The sequence below is a fragment of the Mobula hypostoma genome, chromosome 18 (assembly GCF_963921235.1).
Source record: "Mobula hypostoma chromosome 18, sMobHyp1.1, whole genome shotgun sequence".
Classification (NCBI taxonomy): Eukaryota; Metazoa; Chordata; class Chondrichthyes; order Myliobatiformes; family Myliobatidae; genus Mobula; species Mobula hypostoma.
Genome location: NC_086114.1, coordinates 62,633,864 through 62,660,588, shown reverse-complemented (window position 1 = coordinate 62,660,588; position 26,725 = coordinate 62,633,864). Strand labels below are relative to the sequence as shown.

General features: G+C 45.4%; 1 protein-coding gene across 1 annotated transcript in view; it reads right to left on the bottom strand.

Annotated features, from left to right (window-relative positions):
* The window catches only part of lactb (lactamase, beta), a 72,061-nt gene that overhangs the window by 18,830 nt on the left and 26,506 nt on the right, over positions 1-26,725 (bottom strand). Inside the window, exons 2-3 of the mRNA XM_063070999.1 lie at positions 10,593-10,659; positions 7,402-7,592 (exon numbers count right to left, since the gene is read on the bottom strand). Of these exons, the coding sequence (XP_062927069.1) occupies positions 7,402-7,592; positions 10,593-10,659 (258 nt within the window). The remainder of the gene's footprint in view (positions 1-7,401; positions 7,593-10,592; positions 10,660-26,725) is intronic.

Genomic DNA, 26,725 nt, shown 5'->3' with positions numbered 1-26,725 from the left:
TTCTTGTGAATGTTGTGTATCGGATTCCATGTTCCTGTGATGCTGCTGCAAGTTAGTTTTTTATTGCACCTGCACCTGCTTGTATGAGAATAAACTCGAATTTGACTTGTTTGATCTTTGTGCAGAATTGTTACGTGCTTTTTTAATATCCTGATTTATGCCTTGTCAATATTATAACCACTATGTAGTGTCTGTGAATAACTCAAGCCAATATTTTCTACCCTGTACTATTTCTTAGCTTGACTTAAATTAATTGATATCTCATTCCTGCGGTTATCTCGTTGGAACTACAGCCCATGACCCTGATTTGGTAATGACTTTGATTTAGAGTCATAGAGTCAGTATCCAGAGCTCTATACTCCTACCAGCCTCCTCTCCACTCTATTAAGAATGTGCAGAGGTTGAGCTCTCACAATGTTACCTTTAAAAGCCTCCCACTTGCCTGCAAACAATCTACTCTAATCAACCTTTGCAAGCTCCTGTCTCATATTATCAAAATATGCCTTGCCCCTATTTAGAACAAAAACCTGTGGACCAGCTCTTTCCTTTTCCACACCTAGTTTAAAACTAATAGAACTATGGTCAAGTGTTAGCTACTGTCACCTCAATCAGCCACCCCGCCCCATTACCCAAGAATAGATCAAGCTTTGCCTTCTCCTTAGAAGGGCTCTCTATACAAGTTTCCCAAGGAAACTTTCCTGAACGCCCCTGAGAAATTTAAAAATCCATTACTAGAGTAACCCTATTATTCTTACGACTGTTCACAATCTCCCTGCATATTCATTCCTCTACTTACCTCTACATGGTTTCTTAATACCTTCAGTCTACATGACGAGAGACCTGCCGGGACTTAGCCCAAATGGGCACATATGGAATGAGATGCCAGAAGAAGCAGGTACTATAGCATAATTTAATAAGCATTTGGATAGGTATGTGGAAGGAGGGCCTGGAGGGAAATGGGCTGAACACAATGAACTGAAATTAGCTAGGTGGACAGCATGGTGTGCATGGACTCGTTGGGCCGAATGGCCTGCATCTGGGCTGTATTGCTCTATGACTGTAAGCAGTACAGCATGACCATTAGTGACTCTTTGATACTTCCATTAACTAATGCATCACCCTCTCAAACACAAGTCACTCACTCCAAGAAACTCATTATTCCCTTAATCTGCAATAATTATTTTGTAAGTTATAGAAATGTTACATCTTTGGACTGTACTGCTGCCAAGAAACAAAAACTTTCACATCATATACTGTACGACAAAGACAATAAACCTGATTCTGATTTGAATTCTGAAACCAAACCAATCCACGCCTATCATCACTGGTGAAAGCTCCAAGCCATAACCACAATAGACAAATATTGCCTCCTCTCTATCATGCATTAAATGTCATATCACATGGCATACTGAGGCAAAACAGTAGTACGTCATGGGCTGGAAGAGGGGGTACTAGCTGCTTGAGGAAAATTAGGTGGATAAAGCCCCTGGGGCCTGGCGAGCTGATCCCTCAGGCTCATGGAAGACCCGTGCATAAATTGCTGGTGCCCTAACAGACATATTTAAAAACATCCCTACGCATGGGTAAGATCCTGGAGGACTGGAGGATAGCCTGGCTGGAACCCTGTATTTTTATTGGAGTTGATGGACCAACCCCCATTGCCACAGAGGGGTGACCACCTTTTCTAGGGCCTGCCTCACTACCTCCTGTGAGGGTCCCTTTAGCAGCCCATTGTCTATGTAGTGGGATACAGAGACAGTGGGGTCTAACTGTATCCCCTACAGATTTCAGGCAATCGTACCATGGCACAGGTGGGAGTGTGGGAAGCAACAAAAGGCATACTGTCTCCCCTGACCCCAGGCAAAAGCAGTCAGGTCCTGTGACTCTGAACTCAGGGGCATGGGGAAGAAGGCATTGACCAGGTCTGCAACCCTGGACCAATGCTTAGCCCCTACCCCTTTAATAAGGGTGACTGTTTTCGGGACAGCCACTGTGAAGGGTGGTGCCTAATTATTGAACTCCTCCTGTAACAGGGCCACCATAGTTTCCCCCATCTCCATGGGGACTCCCAGGATCCTGTTTTGCTTGGTGTTCATTACCTTGGTGGAGGGCGGGATTACCAAAGGCTCCCATTTGTCCAAATCCAGTACCAGTACCTTTGCCCGTGCAACTCTGAAGGTAAAAGGACCCCTACTCGTCTGCAGGGATCTAGCCATCAGCATATTCATACCCAGAATGCACTCGGGGAGGCGACCACAACGACAGCCATGTGTCCGGGCTGTCCTGGTCCGAAGGCCACCTGCAAAGTACCTCCTGGGAGTGAGAGGTGAGCTCTCTAACCCCTCTACGGTTGCCCTAGGGCCCTGCATGCTATCAGGGTTACCCGGAACAATGGTGCGCTCGGTACCGATGTCCACCAGTGCCGTCCATTGCTGCATTTTCCTTTTTGTGCTAAAGTACTGGAATGGGTACGCAAGGCCTCTGATTCCTCTGGCTGGAAAAGGGCTGCTGAGTATATCCACCGGGAACCCTGAAATCCGTCCCCACGTGAATAGGAAGGGAGAACATCACCCACCGCCCGAACCCTGCTGCTACTGAAGGTCAGCCAGTGCCTTTTGCAGAACGTCCAAGTGAGGGATACAGGGAATCCTGAGCAGAATATGAAGAATCCTGCAGAGGACAGAAGGAAACCTTATCAGGCGTGAGCTTGTAGAATGACCTTTCTTCCTTAACGGCCTCCTTGCCTCTGTTCCTTTGGCAATGCTCCTTCCATATGGCATAGAGGGTGGGAGAGAGAACCCCATCTACCTGCTTCCTCAGGACCCCGGCTCTGAGCAATGCCATAAGCATTTCCTTACGGGTCTTGTGGGGCCTCCACCTCCAGACTGCTTGTCTAACTTGCACACCCGACTATGGGGACCTTTCCCAATCCCTCCAATAATCTGATGGTGCCATTTTATGGTACCCCCTATTGCTGAGAACTGTTGCTTTAAATAAGTACCCCACCATGGTCAAAGTTAACCTATGGCCCCACCCCCCCACGTCCCGTGGGTTGTCGTCATAATGATAGAACGTTGCGATCAGAGCCCAATGGCGAAGGGTTGCACTCTTTCTGGGGCTTCTAACCCCACTCAAAGAATGAGGAAAATCTGACCTATAATTCTCCCCCATAGTGATTCATCACCTCTGTGGAAGTGGGTGGCACACTCAGGGTATTGTGAATCGCATGGTGGGATAACAGCTCCAAACCTCCCCCCCCCCACCAAGAACACCCATCTCCTTGTTAGATAAACTCACTACAGCACCTCCCCCACCCACCTCCCTCCTCCCAGCTCCTCAGCAACCATGTGGGCAGAGGCTCCCTTGGCTTTTGCCTATACCTGCCTTCCAGCTCCGCCAGTTTCTTAGCAGGGAACTCTCTGACGGAGTTCGTCTCAGTGAGACCAACTGTGCTATCCTCCTCAAGTCCCCCTTCCTCACACTGTTCCTCTTGCTGCTCTTCTTCACTCTGCTCCACGGAAGCTGAAGGGGCTACGGGCTGGTGGCTGTCTTGCCAGGTCTGGGATCACAGGGCCACCAGTCTGGCCTGTGCTGTCCTGGCTGCATGGGTGGGGGGGTGGCTTACAGAGAGGGAACACCAAGCCTCTCTTCAAATCTCACTTCCCCATCCTCACTATCTAACCAACTGTCTCCACCCCCCATCCTTGTGTTGGTGCTGTTTCCACACAATTCGGACCTTAACCGGGTCAGGTCACCATTTAGCTCTACTGCTGCCCAACAGACCACCCCTGTACTCCTGTCCTCTAATTCTTTCACCCGAGTCTGCACTAACTGGGCAGCTTCCCTTATCCATGCTAATATATAATGTCTCCAGCTATCTACCTCTTTCTCCTTCTGTGGGATTGTCCCGTACTGCTGCCAGCAGCTAGAAAGGATGCCTCTGGCTCCCCTTATTTCTGGGGAATCCTATCTCATTAAGTATAGACACAATGTGATGTCCCATTTTCACTCCACAGGAGTCTCACTTGTCTGACCAGTCAGTCTACTGGCGTACCATTGTCCACCAGTAGGTTGGCAAGACTCTCAAATCCTACACTGTTGTCAGTCCATCCCAGGACTCAGCACTCCTCACAATGGGGCGGGATGTTCTCTCTCATCTGGGAGTGAAACCTTGTCACATATGTCACTTGGTTTGACTTTTGTAGGAAGTGATCGCATTCAAGCTCTGCCATAGTGTCGAACATCCTTCTGTGATTCCAGTTTGGTCCAGAATTGCCACTTGGCATGTGAGATGGCTTTCCCCAAGTCATATCTGGACTTTCACACTTTCCTTGGTTGCCAGACTTGAACGCCACCAATCTAGGCATTGGCAGGTTATGGATCTCTTGGTTTACCTAGAGATTCTGGTTGGGAAAGATCCTGAAATGATCTTGTGGGTACATACTCATCCATGGTGCAATCAATCAAGCCTGATTGAAGTTTCTGGCATTTATGTGAAAGGTGTCAGGGTGGGACTTTGTTTGCTAATCACAGCACTCAATACATCGAGTGCCTCTGTATCTCATGTCAGTGGTAGGGAAGTTTCTGGATAGATTCTTAAGATAGGATTTATGAACTAATTAGGGTGCCGAAGACTTTTGCACAGTACTGTGTATATACTCCTAGGACGCTACAGGAGCGTAGCAGTCAGTGTGACATTATTACAGCTTGGAGTTTGGAGTTTAACCCTGGTATCCTTTAAGAAAGTTTGTGTGTTCTTCCCGTGAGCGTGAATTTCCTCCCACTGTCCAAAGATATACTGGTTAATAGGTTAATAGGTCATTGTAGATTGTCCTGTGATTGGGCTAGGGTTAAAATCAGTGGGTGCTAAGTGTCACAGCTCGATGTGCCAGAAGGGTCTGTCCTGTACTGTATCTCTAAATAAATAAATAAAATTTAAAAACGTGGCCAAATCCACCGACTCAAAGCAATCCTGTAGTTGCTCCTCTGCCTCCTGCAGCCATCTCTTGTTGTTCTTTACTCTGGCACCTTGTTCTTTAGCCTCTGCCTGTATGCAGGTAGGAAGGGGGCAGCCAGGTGATCAGATCTCCTGAAATGCAGTCTAGGGTTGTAACAGTAAGCATTCCTGATGATAGTATACAAGTGGTCGAGTGTGATCCTGCTGGTGATATGTTGATGACAACTGGGCAGAGATTTCTTTAATCAAGCCTAACTGAAGTCCCAGGCAAGGATGTAAAAGGCATCAGGGTAGGCTGTTCCTTGTTTACTCATCTTGGCACTCAGTGATATGGATGGGTGCCCACTGGTTGGTGTGCCAAATGACCTGTTCTCCTGCAGTATATCAAAGGATATCTCAGAGGGATACCAAGGGATTCATTTATTTCAATCTTAAAAGTCTGTCAGTGACTTTCCCTCAAGAATTGAAATATTCATAGACAAGAACTTTATTTATTTAGAGATACAGCACATAATATACTCTCCCTGCCCTTTCAGCCATGCCTCCCCGCAACCCCTGTCAACCTTGACTTAGCCCTAACCACATGAACAAGCTTGTCCCCACAAAATCATTCAGAATATTCTCCAACCCAAAGCCCTGAATGAACCAAGAGATTTGCAATTTGCTAAGAGTCCTTTGTTTTCAATTTGGGAATGACTTCCAAATTTCAAACATCTTATTGATGATGGTGAATGTGATGGAAGCTCAACCAAATAACTATGTACATTTCATGTCCTCACTTCCCTCCAAGCACATCTTTCCAATTCCATGCAATATGCAGATAAAGAAATATAAAGGAGGAGGAGAAGATGGTGGCGCGACACAGCTTGCGCGGCCACTCCGGTGAATGATATCTGTAATCTGTCAAGTAGGGTGCCGTGCACAATCCTGATTTGATGGAGACAGACGTGAGAGAACGGAGGAACATCTGGAGAAACTTCTGAAATGCCTTTCTCGCTGCCGCTGTTACTGTGTGATCCAGAATCTCCGGAGGGGAAGGCCCCGAATCCTTGGCTTTGCTTGTTGCTGGGCGGCCGGGGCGGGGTCAAAGCCCTCGGCAGAGATGGTGCTCGGTGTCGAAGGGCTGGTCAGAGGCTCGAAGTTTTCAGACGGACTCAGAGTCGGCTGTGGTCGGGTGCTTCCACGCATCGACAGTTGTCGGTGCCTGGTGGTTTATGGCAGAGAGAGTTTCTCCCTTCTGCTGCCTGCTATCGGGGACTATCAGGAGTCGATCCGAACTTTGAGACTTTTTTTTTACTGTTCCCATGGTCTGCTCTTTATCAAATTATGGTATTGCTTTGCACTGCTGTAACTATATGCTATAATTATGTGGTCTTGTCAGTGTTAGTCTTTGGTTTGTCTTGTTTTTTTTGTGATATCACTCTGGAGGAACATTGTATCATTTCTTAATGCATGCATGCATTTCTAAAAGACAATAAACGAGGACTGAGTGTCCTCATAATCTAAAAAAAAAATGAGTTATCTTTCTTTCAAATCTCACATGTTCAAGTGGACCTAGTGCTCGATATTTCTATGTCACGTGTGAAACAAACTAGGGTGATAAATAGAAGCTGAATGACTTTCAAACTGATACTAAACATACACTCAGTGGCCACAATATTAAGTATACCTGCTTGTTAATACAAATATCTTATCAGCAGCTCAATGCATAAAAACACACAGACATGGTCAAAAGGTTCAGTTGTTATTCAGACCAAACATTAGAATGGGAAAGAAATGTGATCTAAGTGACTTTGGCAGTGGAATGATCATTGGTGCCAGATGGGGAGGTTTGAGTTTTTCAGAAACTGCTAATCTCCTTGGAATTTCACAGTCTCTAGAATTTACACGGCTGGCTGGTGGCGCAGCGACATCAGCGCTGGACTCCGGAGCGAAGGTTCCCGAGTTTGAACCCAGTCGGGCTGCTCCTGGGGATGCTTTCCATCCGTGCTGGGAGTGATGAGCGTTGAGTGTTGAGCTCGCAACTTCGCCTCGTAAAAAAAAGTCTGCGCTGTGAGAAGGACGTGGGGGACCACTCACAGAATCTTTCATCCAAGACAACCACTTGAAAAGTGGTTGCCGAGGCTCTGACAGAGTATGGCACACACAAAAAAAAAATTTACACGGAATGGTACAATAAATGAAAAACACCCAGGGAACAGCAGTTCTGTGGGCAAAAAAGTTAATGAGAGAAGTCAGGAGAATGGCCAGAATGGTTTAAACCAACAAGGAGGTGACAATAACTCAAATAACCATACATTACAACAGTGATGTACAGAAGAGCATCTTGGATCACACAATATGTCGAACCTTTAAGTGGAATGGCTAGCAACAGAAGGCAGGAGATAACTAATAAAGTGTAAGGTGGAATTAACAAAAAACTGTCAAACAAGTATCATTCTTACTTTCTCTCCTTCGTACTCCTTTTCTGGAAATTCTGGCACATATTTCTGCACAGGAGCATCAAAATCCAGCTTTCCATTTTCCCACAGCTTGGCGATGGCAGTCATGGTCAGGGGTTTGCTGATGCTGGCAATTCGCATCACCGTATCTGGCTTACACGGCACTCGGTTTTCCACATCTGCATAGCCCAGTCCTTGAAGCAAGCCAGAACGGCAAGTGAAACCTTTGCTCAGAAATGCAGGAAATCAAAGACTTTGGCAACATCAAAGCTTAAACTGACAACATACAGGCAGTCCCAATTATCGGGGGGGGGGGGGACTGTATCGTGATTTTCCATAACATGAAGCATGTTTCAAGAAATGCAAGTTGAAAAATTGAAATTTATGTTGATTTATTTACTTAATTTTCACACAGTTGCTGTGAGAGTGTATTTTTTTTCTGTCTCAGATTTTTGGGAAGTGATTTGTGAAATCTGTAAGGATAAAGCTGAACAGCTACATCGCAGGGGCTACCTGTACTTAATACATAACAGCAGACAAAGAGCGCCTCCAGCAAGAATGAGCTTAATCACCTCCCCTTGACATTTAACAATATTAAATTGCCAAAATGTCAATTACGCGAATTTGGAAAGCAACAGAAGGTTAACAGGAACTGGCCACATAAATATTTAGCTTTAATAGCAGATACTTTACAATGCCTGATTCGCCTTGCAACTTCCCAAACATTTTCACGGCTGCAAAGCATATCAAGAGCTCTTTTTAACAAAAATAGAAGATAATGGAAAAAAAAACTTAGCAGGTTACATAACATAATGTGGAAAAGTTGTCATTTCAGATCAGAGTGGAAACCTGGACTGAGAAAGAAAGCAAGTTACTCTGAGCAGCAGAGGTGAGAATTGAGGATGGATTACACAGTGAAATAAGGAGCCACTGACCAGACAGCTGCTCTGCCTGTGTAACAGGTTGATCTCCGAAAAGGAAGAGATTCTAGAGGTGGTCCACTCTTCCATTTGCACCTGTCCTTTCAGCTTTTTAAAACCACCCAGAGTTGGTCTTTCCAGGTGACCTCCTCTACATTGGAGAACCAAGTTCAGACTGGATGACTGCTTTGGAGAGTGCCTGTGCTCGGTCTGCAGGAGTGACCCTGAGTTTCTAATTGGCACCTCACTACCACTCTGACCCCCTCTTTTTGTAGCCTCCTGCAGTATTATAATGAGACCCAACATTAGCTCATGAAATAACATCTGATTTCTTGCTCAGGTGCTGTACATTGCAGAACTTGTTCGTTTGTATATTCCGGTCTGCTGGTCATGTTGCAGTCAGCCAGACATACAGCATCAACCAGACTTCAAAACATTACACAGAGCTGAGATAGCAATTCATGGCTGTCCCCAGTTCCTTTTGCTTTCTCCACCTTCTCTTCTGCTTGAATTAGCACGTTTTCTCTTTCCTCTCTTTTTTAGTTCTAACAATGTTTCTTCAAGCCGAATTGTCAACTGCTTCTCTTTCCACACATACTGCCTGACCAGCTGAGATGCTCCATTCTGTTATGAACACAGAACCAATATGGGAGCAAGCTCTTTAGCCCATGATGTTGTGATGAACTAAATCAATTAGCAATTAAATGTCTAACTAAACTAAACCCTTTGTCTAGACAATGTCCATATCCCCACATTTCCTGCACATCCTTGTGCTTATCCAAGAACCTTTTAAGTGCCTCTGTCTTATTTGTCCCCACCATCACCCCGGCAGCACATTCCAAACACTGATCACTGTTTGTGTCAAAACTTCCTCCACACATCTCCTTCAAAGTTTCTCCCTCTCAAATGCATGACTTTTGGTATCAGACATCTCAAACCTGGGAAAAATTACCAGTTGTAAACTCTCTTCATGACCCCACAGTATTATAAAGCTCCGTATTACCCAAGTTTGTCCAACCTTTCCTTACAGCACATGCACTCTAAACCAGGCAGTGTCCTAGTAAACCTCTTCTACAGTTCACTGACGTTTCTGTACAAATCATTCTCATACTCTCAGTGGGCACTTTATTAGGCATCTCCTGTACCTAATAATATGGTTGTGGTCTTCTGCTGCTGTAGCCCACCTACTTCAAGGTTTAGTGTGTTTTCTGTTCACAGTTTCTCTTCTGCACACCACTGTTGTAATGTGTGGTTATTTGAGTTACGGTCATCTTCCTGACAGCTTGAACCAGCCTGTTCATTCTCCTATGACTTCTCTCAGTAACAAGGTATCCTCACCCACAGAACTGGCATTCTGGATGATTCTTGTTATTTGCACCATTCTCTGTAAATACTAGAGACTGTTTGTGAAAATTCCAAGAGATCAGCAGTTTCTGAGATACTCAAAGCGCCCTGTCTGGCACCAACAATCATTCCATGGTCAAGGTCACTTGTATCACATTTCTTCTCCATTCTGATGTCTGGTCTGAACAACGCTCTTGACCATCTCTGCAAGCTTTTATGCATTGAGTTGCTGCCACATGATTGGCTGATTAAATGTTTTCATTAATGAACAGGTGTACAAATGTACCTAATAATGTGGTCACTGAGAGCATAATCACAAGCAACAGAGGCACCAGCACTGATCTCTGCAGAACACCACTGCTCACAGACTTCCAAACCAGAATCACACCCCTCCACGGTACAATCAAGAGAATGCAATCTACCAGAACTCTGTGGGACCTGTGAATGTTAATCTTCTAAATCAGACTACCATGTGAAATCTTGTCAAACCTTTACTAAAATGTGCATCCACTGTCCTACTCTCATCAATATAGGAACCATGTAGAGGCTTAAGAGAGGATTGACCAGGATGCTGCCTGGATTAGAGAGCATGACTTATGAGGGTAGGCTAAGCAAGCTAGGGCCTTTCTCTTAGGAGTGAAGGAGGATGAGAGGCAACTTGATAGAGGTAGTATTAGATGTTAAGAGCATCGATTGTGTGGATGGCCAGAGGCTATTACCCACAGCGGAAATCACTAATACTAGGGGAGATAATTTTAAAGTGATTAAAGTATAGGGAGGGATGTCAGAGTTAAGTTGTTTTCTTTTACACACAGAGAATGAAGGGTTTCTTCTTGCTTTGCAGAATTTCAGGTCACGTTTCACAAAGAACACACTTCACTCATCACCAAATGATGTGCACCTCATCCTAAATTAGAATGCAATACACACCTTCAGACCAAACTTCCTTTCCATCCATAGCAACACCAACTACTATCCCAGGAGCTCCCACTTCATCCTAAAGGGGAAAAAATATTTATTTTTTTTTAATTGAAGAAACACCAAAAGCTTCATAATTTAAACATTAAACAGCAAAACCTATGTCACTCAGAGAATCATACAGTTGTATAGTATACTAGAAACAGGCACTTGCCCCCCCCCATTATGTCTTTTGTTTCTAATTCCATTTTCCAGTAAGATGGCAGTGCGCTTGGACACAGCAGCCTCTCTCAGGACGACCAAATGTGCTTTTGGCTTTTTTAAATGTCTTTTTTACCGCTCATAACATACTGCTGGACACTAAGAACTTCAAGTACTGTGGGTCTATCTCATCAGCAAGTTGATTGATAGTGGAGGTACTAGAGGAGCTGGACTTGGTGCGGACCATGCTGCTGCCTCCTATGGAGAGGCACTGCAGATAGTATATGAAGATGGTGTGCGGTCTAACTGCAGGTGATTGTCTTGGATGTTTTTCTTGTGATCACGTTGGATATTGGTAATGTAAAATACTTCAATGGTAGTATTTTACTATTCATGGTTTATTGACGAGACCGATGGCAGGGGAGTTCAGTTGTGGCGAGGTCTAGGCCTCATGTCGTGGGCTTGCCTGTTGCAGCAGTCCAGGAGGGGAGACGCCGGATGGGTGGAATGGCATCCATGCTGGGTTGGAAACTGGCTCTTCCCACCAGTGCTGCCCTCCAGTGTTCGCTTGGTGGAAGACAAGCTGGTTTGCATTTGTGCGTTTGTCTGCAGACTTCTGAGAACTGCTTATTCTTGCCGACAACGCACATGCCCCATCCATTTATAGGACACGTGACTCAGGGACTTGGGCTGTATATATATTTTGTATGTTTACTGCTATATTATATGTGCTGTGTGTGTCTGTGCTGAGTATGACTGTCTGTACTGTGTTTTGTACCATAGCCCCAGAGGAATACTGTTTCATTTGGCTGTATTCACTTACGTATGGTTGAATGATAATTAAACGACCTAAAATATGCACCAGAACAGTGTAAAATTTACATCTCAGATCCCCTTTAAGCCTATGCCTTCCAACATTAGACACACCTACCTTGGAAAACAGTCTCTGACTATCTTCCAAGTCTATGCCTCTTATAGGGTTCTTAATCAATGAATATGAAAGATCAATTTTCTTTTCATCAACATAATGAAACAATTTTGATGTAAATTCAGCCGCAAAGAAATCTTGGGCTCAATCATATTTAAAGCAAGGTCAACAAAGGCTTCATGGGATAAGCCACCAGTTAATGTTATTAGACACAAGAGATTCTGCAGATGCTGAAAATATTGAGGAACACACATAAATGCTGGAGTCGTTCAGCAGGTCAGGCAGCACCTATGGACAGAGAAAAGGCCAAGACCTTTCATCAGAGCTGGAAAGGAAGGAGACAGTAGACAGAATAAAAAGGTGACAGAAGGTGGAGGAATACAAACAGACAGATGATAAGCATGTTCAAGTGAGGAAGAAGCTAGGTGGGTAGGGGAGGGGAGATGAAGGGGTATGATGTGAGAATCTAAGAGGTGATAGGTAGAAGAGGTAAAGGGTTGAAGAAGAGTCTGATAGAACAGTAGACTATGGGAATAAAGGGAAGGTGGTAGGGCACCCGAAGGAAGTGATGGGAAGGTTATGATCATGGAGGAAGCAAAGAGAAGGGGTGAGAGTGTCACCGGAATAAGGGAAGGGGTGGAACAGAGGGGAATGGCTACAGAAGTTGGAACAATTGATGTTCATGCCATCAGGTTGGAGACTACTGTGACAACAATACACATAGATTAAGATGTTAGCTGTCCTGTGTGATCAGCAGTTGGTCTGCCACCTGTCTTCAGGAGAGAGAGAGATAAGGAAAACAATGGAGCAGCATTTGGAGATGTGTAATGAAGGGACGGGAGAGAGAGTTGTCTAGAGCGGTTCCCCCTTTGAACCCTGAACTGCTTGAAGTGACGGACAGGCGATACCCCAGCAGGGGGATAAAAAGGGACAGGTTCGCTAAGGCAGGACACACACACGACACCCGAGGTAACAAGACCCTGGAAGCGGTGCATCTCTCACAAGTCGGTGGGAAGTACCGGGCCATAAACGCACAGGGTGGAAAGGCACGATCGGCGGGAACCTGGTGTGTGTCCACCCTTGCCTGGGTGCCAGGTTCAGTGCAGGGAAACGGTCATATCTGGAAACGGAGGGGTCACGGTCGGTGACCTCAGATGACATCACAAAGGACTCGCCCAAAAGCTGACTGCGAAGGTCTGTGTCTGGAAGCCTTGAATATTCATTCGTTTTTGCTCTCTCTCTCCTTCCCCCCACTGTCCATCGCCACGGCAGCGATTACTGCGAACTGAACTGAACTTTGCGTCACTTTGAAACTGGTCATTTACCCCTAGACAACGATAGAGCTTGATTAATCCTGTTATCCTAATTCTGTGTACATGTGTGTTTATCATTGCTGAACTGTTGCATTTATTATCCTTTTTGATTAGAGTACTGTGTTGCTTGTTTCTTTAATAAAACTTACTTAGTTCTAGTAATCCAGACTCCAACTGAGTGATCCATTTCTGCTGGTTTGGCAACCCAGTTACGGGGTACGTAACATAAGTGGGGTTCTCGTCCGCGATTTTGAACGCTAAATTTGGGACGGAGTAAATTGATTGGGTCAAAATTCCCGAAAGAAAGAAAAGACAAACAGCAGAAATGGAGGCTGAGGAAATTGGAGGCATTAGAGGATGCCAGGAAAACGGAATTGGTAGCTGTGGCCAAACGGTTGAATCTTGCTAAGGGGAAGTCGACAATGAGGAGAGAGGAGATACACAGAGCTATCGTAGAGCACTATGTATCTAAAGGTGTGTTTCCCCAAGGCGAGCTGGGGGTGGTGTCTATTGAAAAACCTGCTGGAGATGCCGTACAGGTGCAGCTTGAAAAACTGAGACTCGAGCACGAGTTCCGGGTATGACAGTTAGAACACGAAGAGAAGCAGTTAGAAAGGCGGGAGGAAGAGAGAGAGTTAGAAAGGCAGGAGAGAGAGAGAGAGAGAGACAGCTGGGGAGAGAGGAGAAACAGAGGGAAAGGGAATTCGAGCTGGAGAAGTTAAAGATAAGGGCAGAGCAGGGGCTCGTGCCGAACCAAGGTGGAGGGTTCCGGGCGACCCAGGAGGTTAGGCTGGTTCCTCCATTTGACAATACCGACGTGGATCGGTACTTTCTCCATTTTGAAAAAGTGGCTATAAGTCAGGACTGGCCAAGGGATAAGTGGGCTGTTTTGCTTCAGAGTGTACTGAAAGGGAAAACCCAAGAAGCTTACTCAGCTTTGTCCGCGGAAGATGCCCAGAGGTATGAGGTGGTGAAAGAGGCCATCCTCAGGATTTATGAGTTGGTCCCGGAGGCATACCGGCAGAGGCTCCGGAATGCGAGGAAGCAGTGGGACCGCACGTATTTAGAGTTTGCCCGTGAGATGCAGACATATTGTGAGCGTTGGTGCGCCTCAAAGGGGGTAGAGGGGGATTATGACACACTGCTACAGCTGATCCTGATTGAGCAGTTTAAAGGTTGTGTCCCTGAGGGTATGAGACCCTACCTCGATGAGAAAGAGGCAGCCACGTTAGCCGCAACTGCTAAGTTAGTGGATGAGTATGCGTTGACGCATAAAATGAAGTTTGCCCCGAGTAAAGGCTACCAGAAGGGTAGTCAGGACGGCGGGGAGAGTCCGCCAGAAAAGTCAGAAAGTAAGCCGGGGACTAACGAGAAGGATAAGGTAGACCGGGAGCAGTCTGGTAGGAAGCCTCCTGGGGTCGTCTGTTATAATTGCGGGAAAGTCGGACACTTTGTGTCCAGGTGCTTTGCCCCAAAGAAGGAGACGGGAAAAGGAAAAACGGCGATTTTGACTGGCTGTATCGAGCTGGTAAACGAACCGCTAGGGAAGGACAGGTCTGCCAAAGTTCAGGAAGGGCGCGAGAAGTTTATCTCGGCCGGATTGGTGTCAGTGAAGGAGGGGTTAAAACCAGTTCCAGTGCGGATCTGGAGAGACACGGGAGCGCGTCAGTCACTGATACTGAGGAGTGTATTAGAGTTTAGCTCAGAGACCCAGACTGGGGAGGTCAAGGTCAAAGGTGTTGGGGAAGGGACAGAGTCAGTCCCTTTGCACCAGATACACTTACAAAGCAACCTGGTCTCTGGACTAGTCATGATCGGGGTGAGGTCCGAATTACCGATGAAAGGCGTGGAAGTCTTGCTCGGTAATGACCTCGCCGGGGGAATTGTGTTCAAAGCAGTGAGATTGACAGGTCAGCCTGCCAGCATTGAGGCCCTGCCCATGGACTCACAGGTTCATCACGGGACCGCGGTAGTAAATTTAGCTGAGACGTTTCTGCCAGCCTTGTACGAGAAGGGGGTAGAAAGTGAAAAGAAGGAGTGTAGTGAGGCAAGAGGTAGTGAGGGAGCTGGGACAGACGTAGCATTAGCCAGGAAACAATTTGTGCAGACGCAGGAGCGAGACGAGGGACTGATGGTTTTGGCAGAGACAGCTCTCTCTGACACAGAATTAACAAGGGAACCAGTAGGCTATTGTGTGGAGGAGGAAGTGCTAAGGAAGCAAGGGAGACCAAGTACCGTGCCCGCAGATGAGGAATGGGGGGTGGTGCAAAAGAGTTATGGGGATGAGGTTTTTAACCTGGCCCACGAGGTACCCCCCGGTGGACATTTTGCGGTACTGGAGGGAACAGTTGGTGGAACCATGAAAGAGGTTTACTGGCTGCCCAGGGGGAAGGATGTTATTGATTATGACTGATGCGAACTGAGACGGTCATAGGCTTTTGATATGCTAACAAACCTAGTCGGTGTTAGCACGGAAATCAATGAAGCTAGGGTCCCCCCGATAAGAAAACAAAACCATTTTGAAAAGATGAGTATGGTATCGACCAGATGGGAGAAGGCTATTGTTTTGGCCAGGTCTGCTGATAAGGTCTCTCCCTTAATCCCCGAACAAAGCGACTCTTTAGGAGAAGTAATTAAACGACTCGCACCCGTGTGTTTGGTTGTCCCGGGGCGATGCAAAGAACTGGGACGTTAGGTGGTGTCTGTTACACTAGGTTAGCCTAGCAAGCAACATTCATATAGAATGAGTAATTCAGTGACTAAAGGGCTGACGAACACAGAGGTGTGTATTGGCAATTTAATACGGCTGTCTGAAGCCAGCTTGATAGTGAACCTTGAAAAAAATGTGTTCGGCCACACAAAGGTCACTTACCTGGGAATTGTGGTGACACAGGGGCAGCTGGCAGCGATGCAAGCTACAGTGCAGGCAATCGCTAACCTCCCAACCCCGACAGACAAAAGGGCCCTCAGAAGGCTCTTGGAGATGGTGGGGTACTGTAGGAAGTTTTGCAATAACTCTGCGGTCACTACCCCTCCCCCTCCTACTAAGCCCTTGCGAGAGAAAACTAAGTCGGGATGGGACGACCCTTGTTATCGTGGTTCAGGACAAAAACCAAGAGAGGTTACTTTGATCGCAATTCGTCAGTGTTTTTGGCCACTATGAAGTTTGCTAAGTTGGAGCCTGGTCTAAGGGATTATTAATAACACATATAAAAGGAACAGAAAATGTGATGGCTGACTGTCTGTCAGGTGTTGACAACTTCAAACTCGCTGTATTAGCCAAATAGCTGATAAAGATGTATATTTGTGTGTGTATCAAATAGTGTATTCATGTTTGTAATTTTTACCCCCCGGTAAAAATCCTTAAAGGGGGGAAGTGTGACAAGAATACACATAGATTAAGATGTTAGCTGTCCTGTGTGATCAGCAGTTGGTCTGCCACCTGTCGTCAGGAGAGAGAGAGATAAGGAAAACAATGCAGCAGCATTTGGAGATGTGTAATGAAGGGACGGGAGAGAGAGTAACAGAAGGAGGGAGCTGTCAAGAGCGGCTCCCCCTTTGAACCCTGAACTGTTTGAAGTGATGGACAGGCGATACCCCAGCAGGGGGATAAAAAGGGACAGGTTCGCTAAGGCAGGACACACACACGACACCCGAGGTAACAAGACCCTGGAAGCAGTGCATCTCTCACAAGTCGGTGGGAAGTACCGGGCCATAAACGCACAGGGTGGAAAGGCACGATCGGCGGGAACCTGGTGTGTGTCCACCCTTGCCTGGGTGCCAGGTTCAGTGCAAGGAAATGGTTATATCTGGAAACGGAGGGGTCATGGTCGGTGACCTCAGATGACATCACAAAGGACTCGCCCGAAAGCTGACTGCGAAGGGCTGTGTCTGGAAGCCTTGAATATTCATTCGTTTTGCTCTCTCTCTCTCTCTTCCCCCCCCCCCCCCGGTCCATCGCCACGGCAGCGATTACTGCGAACTGAACTGAACTTTGCGTCACTTTGAAACTGGTCATTTACCCCTAGACAACGATAGAGCTTGATTAATCCTGTTATCTTAATTCTGTGTACATGTGTGTTTATCATTGCTGAACTGTTGCATTTATTATCCTTTTTGATTAGAGTACTGTGTTGCTTGTTTCTTTAATAAAACTTTCTTAGTTCTAGTAATCCAGACTCCAACTGAGTGATCCATTTCTGCTGGTTTGGCAACCCAGTTACGGGGTACGTAACACTACCAAGAAGGAATATGAGATGTTACTCCTCCAATCTGCATTTGGCCTCATTGTGGTTGTGAAAAAGGGCCATAGACAGACATGTCAGTGTGGGAATGGAAAGTAGATTTGAAATGAATGGCCACTGGGAGATTCTGGTTGTTGCAGCAGAGGGAGCAAAGGTTTCACCAACGTGCAGGAGATCATACCAGGAGCATTAGATGCAATAAATGATCCTCACAGACTTACAGGTGAAGTGGAAGGACCACTTAAGCCCCTGAATGGCAGCGAGAGAGGAGGTGTAGGGCAGGTGTAGTACTTAGCAGTTTCAGAGATGAATGCCACAAAGGAGATCGGTGGGAAGGGACAGTGGATAAGGGACAGACTGATTCCTGTGCGTGGGAGTGAATGATGTGCATGGTGGTGGGATCATGTTGGAGATGACATTCAGATACTGATCTGAATGTACTGTACTTAAATGCACGCAGCATTAGAAATAAAGTGGATGACCTTGCTGCACAGCTGCAGGTTAAAAGATATGACATCATGGCCATCACCGAGTCATGGCCAAATGATGGATGTGATTGGAAGCTGAATATCCAAGGATACACGGTGTATAGAAAAGATAGAAAGGTAGGTAAAGGGGGTGGTGTGGCCCTGATGGTAAGTAACAATATCAAATCAATAGAAAGAAGGGACATAGGATCAGAAGAGGTAGAATCCTTATGGGTAGAATTAAGAAATGGCAAGGGTAAAAAGACACTAACAGCAGTTATATACAGGCCTCCAAACAGCAGCCGGGATGTGGACTACAAGTTGCAGCTGGAAATAGAAAAAGCGTGTCAGAAGGAAAATGTCAAGATAATTATGGGGGATTTTAATATGAAAGTGGATTGGGAAAGTCGGGAAGGTAATGGATCTCAGGAGAGGGAGTTTGTAGAATGCCTACAGGATGGCTTTTTGGAGCAGCTTGTCCAGAAGCCCACCAGGGGACCGGCTATTTTGGATTGGGTGCTGTGTAACGAACCTGAGGCGATTAGGGAGGTGGAGGTAAAGGAACCCCTTGAAAGTATTGATCATAATATGATTGAGTTCAGTTTCAAATTTGAAAAGGAGAAGCTGGTATCAGGTGTATCGACATTTCAGTGGAACAGGGGAAATTACAGTGGTATGAGAGAGGAACTGGCCCAAGTCGATTGGAAAAGTAAGCTAAATGGAGGGACAGCAGAGCAGAATTGGATGAAATTCCTACAAGAAGTAAGGAAAATGCAGGAAAAATATATTCCAAGAAAAAAGAAAATCATGAATGGAAAAATGGCACAAATGTGGCTAACGAGGGAGGTTAAGGCAAAAATAAAAGCAAAAGAAACGGCGTACAAGGAAGCAAAAATTAGTGCGAAAAATGAGGACTGGAAGATTTTTAAAAACTTACAGAAGGAAACTAAGAAAGTCATTAGGAAAGAAAAGATGAATTATGAAAGGAAGTTGGCGATTAACATAAAAAAGGATACTAAGAGTTTTTTTTAAAATATATGAAGAGTAAAAGAGTGACAAGGGTAGATACGGGACCGATTGAAAATGATGGCGGAGGAACTGAATGAGTATTTTGCATCAGTCTTCACAGTGGAAGACATGAGCAATATACCTGATAGCCAGAGGTATCAGGGAATAGAATTAGGTACAGTCAAGATTACTAGAGAGAAAGTGCTTGGGAAGCTAAATGGACTAAGAATAGATAAGTCTCCCGGTCCGGATGAGGTGCACCCAAGGGTTCTGAAGGTGGTGGCTTTGGAGATTGTGGAAGCATTGGAAATGATCTTCCAGGAATCAATAAACTCTGGCATGGTTCCGGAGGACTGGAAGGTCGCAAATGTAGTTCCGCTATTTAAGAAAGGAAAGAGGCAGCAAAAAGAAAATTACAGACCTATTAGTCTGACATCGGTAGTTGGAAAGATATTGGAGTCAATCCTCAAGGACGAGGTTATGAAATACCTCGAGATGCATGACAAGATAGGCTGAAGGCAGCATGGTTTCATAAAGGGAAGATCCTGCCTCACCAACCTATTGGAATTTTTTGAGGTAATCTCGAATAAGATTGACAAGGGAGAGGCTGTGGATGTTGTGTATTTGAATTTTCAAAAGGCCTTCGATAAGGTGCCGCATATGAGGCTGCTTAATAAGATGAGAGCCCATGGAATTATAGGAAAGATATTGAAATGGGTGGAGCATTGGCTGATAGGCAGAAAGCAAAGGGTGGGAATAAAGGGATCCTATTCTGATTGGTTGCCGGTTACTAGTGGTGTTCCGCAGGGGTCGGTGTTGGGGTTGCTTCTTTTTACGATGTATATCGATGATTTGGATTATGGATTAAATGGTTTTGTGGCTAAGTTTGCGGATCACACCAAGATAGGTGGAGGAGCAGGAAATGTTGAAGAAACGGAAAGGTTGCAGAGAGACTTAGTCAGTTTAGGAGAGTGGGCAAAGAAATGGCAGATGAGATACAACGTTGACAAATGTGCGGTTGTACATTTTGGAAAAAGAAATAATCGGGCAGATTATTATTTAGATGGGGAGAAAATTCAAAAATCGGAAGTGCAAAGGGACTTGGGGGTCCTCGTGCAGGATACCCTAAAGGTTAACCACCAAGTTGGATCGGTTGTAAGGAAAGCGAATGCTATGTTGGCATTCATTTCAAGAGGAATAGTGTATAAGAGTAAGGAGGTGTTGATGATGCTCTATGGGGTATTAATGAGACCTTATTTGGAATACTGTGTGCAGTTTTGGGCTCCCTATCTTAGAAAGGATGTACTGATGTTGGAGAGAGTTCAGAGAAGATTTACGAGGATGATTCCTGGAATGCAGGGGCTAACATATGAGGAGCATTTGTCGGCTCTTGGACTGTATTCATTAGAGTATAGAAGAATGAGAGGGGATCTCATAGAAACATTTCGAATGTTGAAAGGGCTGGACAGAGTAGATGTGGAAAGGTTGTTTCCCTTGGTGGGTGAGTCCAGGACAAGAGGCCATAGTCTTAGAATTAGAGGGTACCCAGTAAAAACAGGGTTGTTTGTGTGTTACTGCCAGATATTCCAGAATGGAAAGACTTATCCTGAGAACAGAAATGACGGAGGCGGGGGAGCTCAGTGAAGGGAGTAGGATTATCACAAACAACAGGGTGGAAAGAGGTATTGTCAACATAATTGCTGGAATCAGTGGGTTTATAAAAGATGCCAGTGAGATCCAGAAATGGGAGAGAGGTGTCAGAGATGGACCAAATAAATTTTAGGGCCGGGAGGAAGTTGGAGGAAAAGTTGATAAAATTGACAAGCTCCGCAATTATCTGGAAGCAGACGCCAACATCAACGTATAGTACAATGCAAAACTCTCAAGTACTCTCCATTTTTTATATAAATCTTGTTTCAGATGTTTATTTCTGTCTTCTGCATTGGTGTGTCAGTGGAAAAGAGCAAATTTTAGATTTTCAAACGTTCATTTTTCAAAAAATTTAATGTTACAGAGAAACTTCTGTAACGTATTTAATGTTACAAAGAAAGTAACGTACTAAGTTTGAGCACTTTTCAAATAAAAACTTGATTATAGGTATATAGCCCAGTGCATGATTAAACAAAGATACCAAACAGGTGCTAATGATCAATGAAATAATGAGTTAAATGAACTAAACTGATTAACTTAAACCGAAATGGGTATAAAAGGAATCAAACTGGGTGAAGGATAACCAAGTGGCGGTAATGCACCATGAAGCTGGGTGCCAACCGCTGTAAAACAAGACAGAGAAGAAGAGGGATAACCAAACTAAATGGAGAGGGTGTGGCAGATGAGACAGTTTATCCTTAAAAGCAGCAATTTTCCCAGCAAGGCACGAGTGAGCATTGCAACAAGACTCAAGGTGGTCATCCTGCATCACAAAGTCTCCTCCAAGCAGAAGTTTCGCAGCAGACAAGAATTTCAAGGTGCGCTGTCCAAACTTTTCTGAAGAAGCACAAAGAAATGGGCAAGGTTGAGGACCAGAAACCTGGTGGTCGGCCACAGAGACTGTGTGCAGCAGATGAAAGATACGTACATGAAATTGATGTTCCTCCTAAATTGGAAGCAATCCAACTTGCTATTAGCTCTGAACTCACAGAAACCACTGGAACACAGGTACAGTCGGCCCTCCGCATCCGTGGATTCAACCAACCGTGGATCGGGATCGTTAAAAAAACCTGGAAGTTCTCTCTCCGGCACTCGTTGTTTGAGCTCAGATCCTGACATTAGTATGACTGAGCCTCCACCAAAGTGTCCTTATTCCCTAAACAATACAGTGTAAGAACTATTTACATAGCATTTCCATTGTATTAGGTATTAGTAAGGGATGGCTGGCTAGCTATGTAAAGCGCTACAGCTTCAAGAACTTAAAGATCAGGGGAGAATTGGCATCGGCTGATGCCGAGGCAGCATCAGCGTTCCCAGAAGAGCTACGATGGTTGCGTCTGTACTAAACATGAACAAACTTTTTTTTCTTGTCATTATTCCCTAAGCAACACAGTATAACAACTATTTACATAACATTTACATTGTATTAGGTATTATAAGTAATCTAGAGATGATTTAAAGTATACAGGAGGATGTGCGTAGGTTATATGCAAATACGACGCCGTTTTATATATGGGACTTGAGCATCCGCAGAATTTGGTATCCGCGGGGAGGTCCCAGAACCAAACCTCCGCGGATACGGAGGGCCGACTGTATGCCTCTCTACAGCCAGGAAAAGTCTTGTCAGAAGTGGTCTTCGTGGAGTTGCTGCCAAACAACTATTCCTCTTAGGTGGAAACAAAGCCAAGAGACTCACCTCAGTAGTGGAGTGCAGAACAATGGCAGCAGCTGCTCTAGTCAGCAGTCTGTCCATAGAAATGGACAGCACTACGTGGATGAGTATCTACAGCCAACAATGATGCATGGCTGAGATTCCCTGCAGGTTTGGGGTTGTATTTCATTTGGTGATCTGGTCAGAGTTAATGCAATCCTCAGTGCTCAAGCAGATGCTCATCCATCATACAATACTATAAGGAAGGTGTCTGATCAGTCTAACTCCATTCTGCAGCAGGACAATGACTCCAAACACATAAAGAACTGTCTTCAGCAAAAATAACAATGAGTTTTGCAACGCATGGCAAGCCTCCACAGAGCCCTGATGTCAACATCATTGAGGCCATCTGGGACTACCTGGAGAGATAGCACGATGCGAAACAGCCAAGGTCTACAGAACTGTGGCAAGTTTTCCAAGATGCTTGGAATAGCCTACCAGCTGATCATTTTATAAAAACTACACAACACTGTACCTAAGAGAATTGACGTAGCTTTAAAGGCGAAGGGTGATCGCACCACATATTGATTTGATTTAGATTTTTACTATTTACTGCTCTTTATAGTAAATTTTTTGATATTTAGAGACCTTTCATTTCATTATTTTTGAAAGAATCTTCGCTTTACAGAATTTATTTACGTGTGCCTAAGACTTTTCCACAGTACTGTAGCAGAGAAAAAGTTGGAGAGCATTACCAGCATATGCTAGGAACGCAGACTGTTCCTTGTAGATAACAAAAACACAGGCTCTCATCCTACTTTGCTTCATATTTAGGGCTCATGCGAGTGCATACAGAGGGAAACTGGTTAGAAGCAGACACCCAAAAGGACTTCTTGATGGGAGATGGATAAAGGTGGTCAGGGCCAGTAAATTGAAATTTGTTGTTGTGATAGAGAGCATACGAAGTGTCACAAATGTAGGTGGGATGGTACTGAACCAAGGAGGACAAAACGGAGTCACAATATGCGAACATAAACTCAGTAGGGCAGGAACAAGCAGAAACCATGAGCCTACCTGGACAGTTAGGTTTGTGGGTTTTGTAAGAGGTAGAAACGGGCAAGACGGGGTCGGGGAACCATGAAGTTGACACTGTAGATGGGAGATCTCCAGATGTGATGGAATTGGTGATAGTGTGGGAGGCAATGGTCTAATGCTTCTCAATGGTGTCTCAGCTAAAGGGGTAAAGAGTTGTCTTCAATTCCTGTTCGTACTGAGTGAGCTCCTCTCTACTGGGCATGAACTGTTTGTCATTCTGATGCCATGAAGCCAGGTTTGCCCCATACCAGAGCCATCAGCACAGTCAATACTGACATTCCAGTCTAGAACCATAGGTACTGCACATTGGAGTACTGATAAGTTAAACCAGGACCACAAGAATCTTATTTAATAGACCAGTCAGATCCTCAAACTTGTTCTACTTCAATTTGATTTAATGGCATTAATCCTGTATTTCCTGATTTATTTGCCTAAAATCTATTGGCCTTTTCTCGGACGTTTTAATTGACTCAGCATCCATATCTCTTTGGAAGAGCTGAATTCAGATTTCCAGTAAACCTGTGCCTGTACCCACTTCTTCTACAAGCCCACTGACTCTCATAACTACCTCAACTATACCTCTTCCCACCCCACCACATGCAAAAATGCCATTCCCGATTCCCAGTTCCTCCGTCTCCGCTGCATCTGCTCCGAGGATGAGGCTTTCCGTTCCGGGACATCTCAAATGTCCTCTTTCTTTAAAGATCGTAGTTTCCCTTCTGCTGTCATCAATGATGCCCTCACCCACATCTCCTCCATTTTCCCGCACTTCGGCCCTCACCCCATCCTCCCGCCACCACAACAGGGACAGAGTTCCCCTTGTCCTCACCTACCACCCCACCAGCCTCTGGATCCAGCACATTGTCCTCCGCAACTTCCGCCACCTTCAACAGGGCCCCACCACTATTCACATCTTTCCCTCTCCACCCTTCTCCGCTTTCCACAGGGATCGGTCCCTCCCCACGGATCTGCCACCCGGCACTTATCCCTGTAAGCACAAGTGCTACACCTGTCCCTACACCTCCTCTCTTGCCACCATTCAGGGCCCCAAACAGTCCTTCCAAGTGAGGCAACACTTCACTTGTGAGTCTGTTGGGGTTATTTATTGCATCCGGTGCTCCCGGTGTGGCCTCCTCTACATGGGTGAAACCTGACACAGATTGGGGGATCGCTTCGTCGAGCACCTCTGCTCCATCTGCCAAAACAGACAGGATCTCCCAGTAGCCACCCACTTCAACTCTGCTTCCCACTCCCATTCAGATATGTCCATACATGGCCTCCTCTACTGCCATGATGAGGCTAAACTCAGGTTGGAGAAGCAACACCTCATATACCGTCTAGGTAGTCTCCAGCCCCTTGGTATGAACATAGAATTCTCCAGTTTCCGTTAATTCCCTCCCCCTCCCTTCCCCTATCCCTATGTCACTCTGCCCCTCCTCCAGCTGCCTACCACCTCCCTCATGGTTCCGCCTCCTTCTACTACCCATTGTGTTTTCCCCTATTCCTTCTTCACCTTTCCTGCCTATCACCTCCCTGCCTCCCCTCCCACACCCCTTTATCTTTCCTCTTACTGGTTTTTCACCTGGAACCTTCCAGCTTTCTCCTTCCCACCCTCCCCCCACCTTCTTTATAGGGCCTCTGCCCCTTCCCTCCACAGTCCTGACGAAGGGTTCCGGCCCGAAACGTCAACTGATCTTTTTCACGGATGCTGCCCGACCTGCTGAGTTCCTCCAGCGTGTTGTGAGTGTTGCTTTGACCCCAGCATCTGCAGAGTATTTTGTGCCCACTTACAAAAGGCCTGGTTCAATTTCTCAGAATTCTGAATTCCTATTCTGGGTTTTCTCACCAGCAGAATTATTTTATCTATTAAATCTCCTCAATCATTTTACCTTTTGTTAGATTGCCCTCAATCCAGTTAATCGAAGGGAATACAAACGTATACATCTAATTTTTTTCTCAGAATAGCAAAATCCATCTGATATAACCAAACACGAGGAAATCTGCAGATGCTGGAATTTTAAGCCATACACATAACAATTGCTGGTGAACGCAGCAGGTCAGGCAACGTCTATAGGAAAAGGTGCAGTCGACATTTCGGGCCGAGACCCTTCGTCAGGACTAACTGAAAGAAGAGATAGTAAGAGATTTGGAAGTGGGAGGGGGAGGGGGAGGGGGAGATCCAAACTGATAGGAGAAGACAGGAGGGGGAGGGATGGAGCCAAGAGCTGGACAGTTGATTGGCAAAAGGGATATAAGAGGATCATGGGATGGGAGGCCTAGGGAGAAAGAAAAGGGGAGGGGGGAATCCCAGAGGATGGGCAAGGAGTATAGTGAGAGGGACAGGGGGAGAAAAAGAGAGAAAAAATGTATATAATAATAATAGTAAAATAACAGATGGGGTACGAAGGGGAGGTGGGGCATTAATGGAAGTTAGAGAAGTCAATGTTCATGCCATCAGGTTGGAGGCTGATTTACACATTTTAATTCCACGTCCCATTCCCATTCTGATATGTCTATCCACGGCCTCCGCTACTCTCAAGATGAAGCCACACTCAGGTTGGAGGAACAACACCTTATATTCCGTCTGGGTAGCCTCCAACCTGATGGCATGAACACTGACTTCTCTAACTCCCATTAATGCCCCACCTCCCCTTTGTACCCCATCCATTATTTTTTTATTATTTTTTTTTCTCTTTTTCTCCCTCTGTCCCTCTCACTATACCCCTTGCCCATCCTCTGGGCTTCCTCCCTCCCCCTTTCTTTCTCCTTAGGCCTCCTGTCCCATGATCCTCTCATATCCCTTTTGCCAATCAAATGTCCAGCTCTTGGCTCCATCCCTCCCCCTCCTGTCTTCTCCTATCATTTCCGATCTCCCCCTCCCCCTCCCACTTTCAAATCTCTCACTATCTCCTCTTTGTTAGTCCTGACGAAGGGTCTCAGCCCAAAACGTCGACTGTACCTCTTCCTCTAGATGCGGCCTGGCCTGCTGCGTTCACCAGCAATTTTTATGATATAACCAATATATATTTCTACATCTGGCAGCCCATTCACTGCAATTTATGGGACTTTTCTTGCAAATTGGTTTAAGATCAAATCTCAAGTTGCCTTATTGCTAAAATGAGGAACACCTGTGTGAAGCTATTCAAGTGTCAGAGCAAGTGGAATGATGTTGCAAGTTATCACAGCTTCAGTTTGCCATTCAAACTTGGCCAGATTATCCTTTACTGGAGCTGTGGTGAAATAATTCATTCGTAGAATTATGAATGTGCCAAGGAACTAAAAAGTGCAATGTAGGGCTATATGAACTGCACTACATCAGATTGTGTGCGCTATGCTATTAGGAAAAAGGATATGGGCCGAACACAGGGAATCGAGATTAACAGCCTGAGCACCGAGTTTGGCATGGGCTAGTTGGAATGAAAGGCCTGTATTGCTGCAAAGATCTATGACCCTATCACTCGAAACATAAGCAATAATTTGCTGGATTGTGTGGAATAGTATTCCAAGTGCTTTCCATCTACTGCATAACAAATTTTCAAGTTTATTACTTACTGATACTTGTCAAACACTGAATGTTAATAATATTCT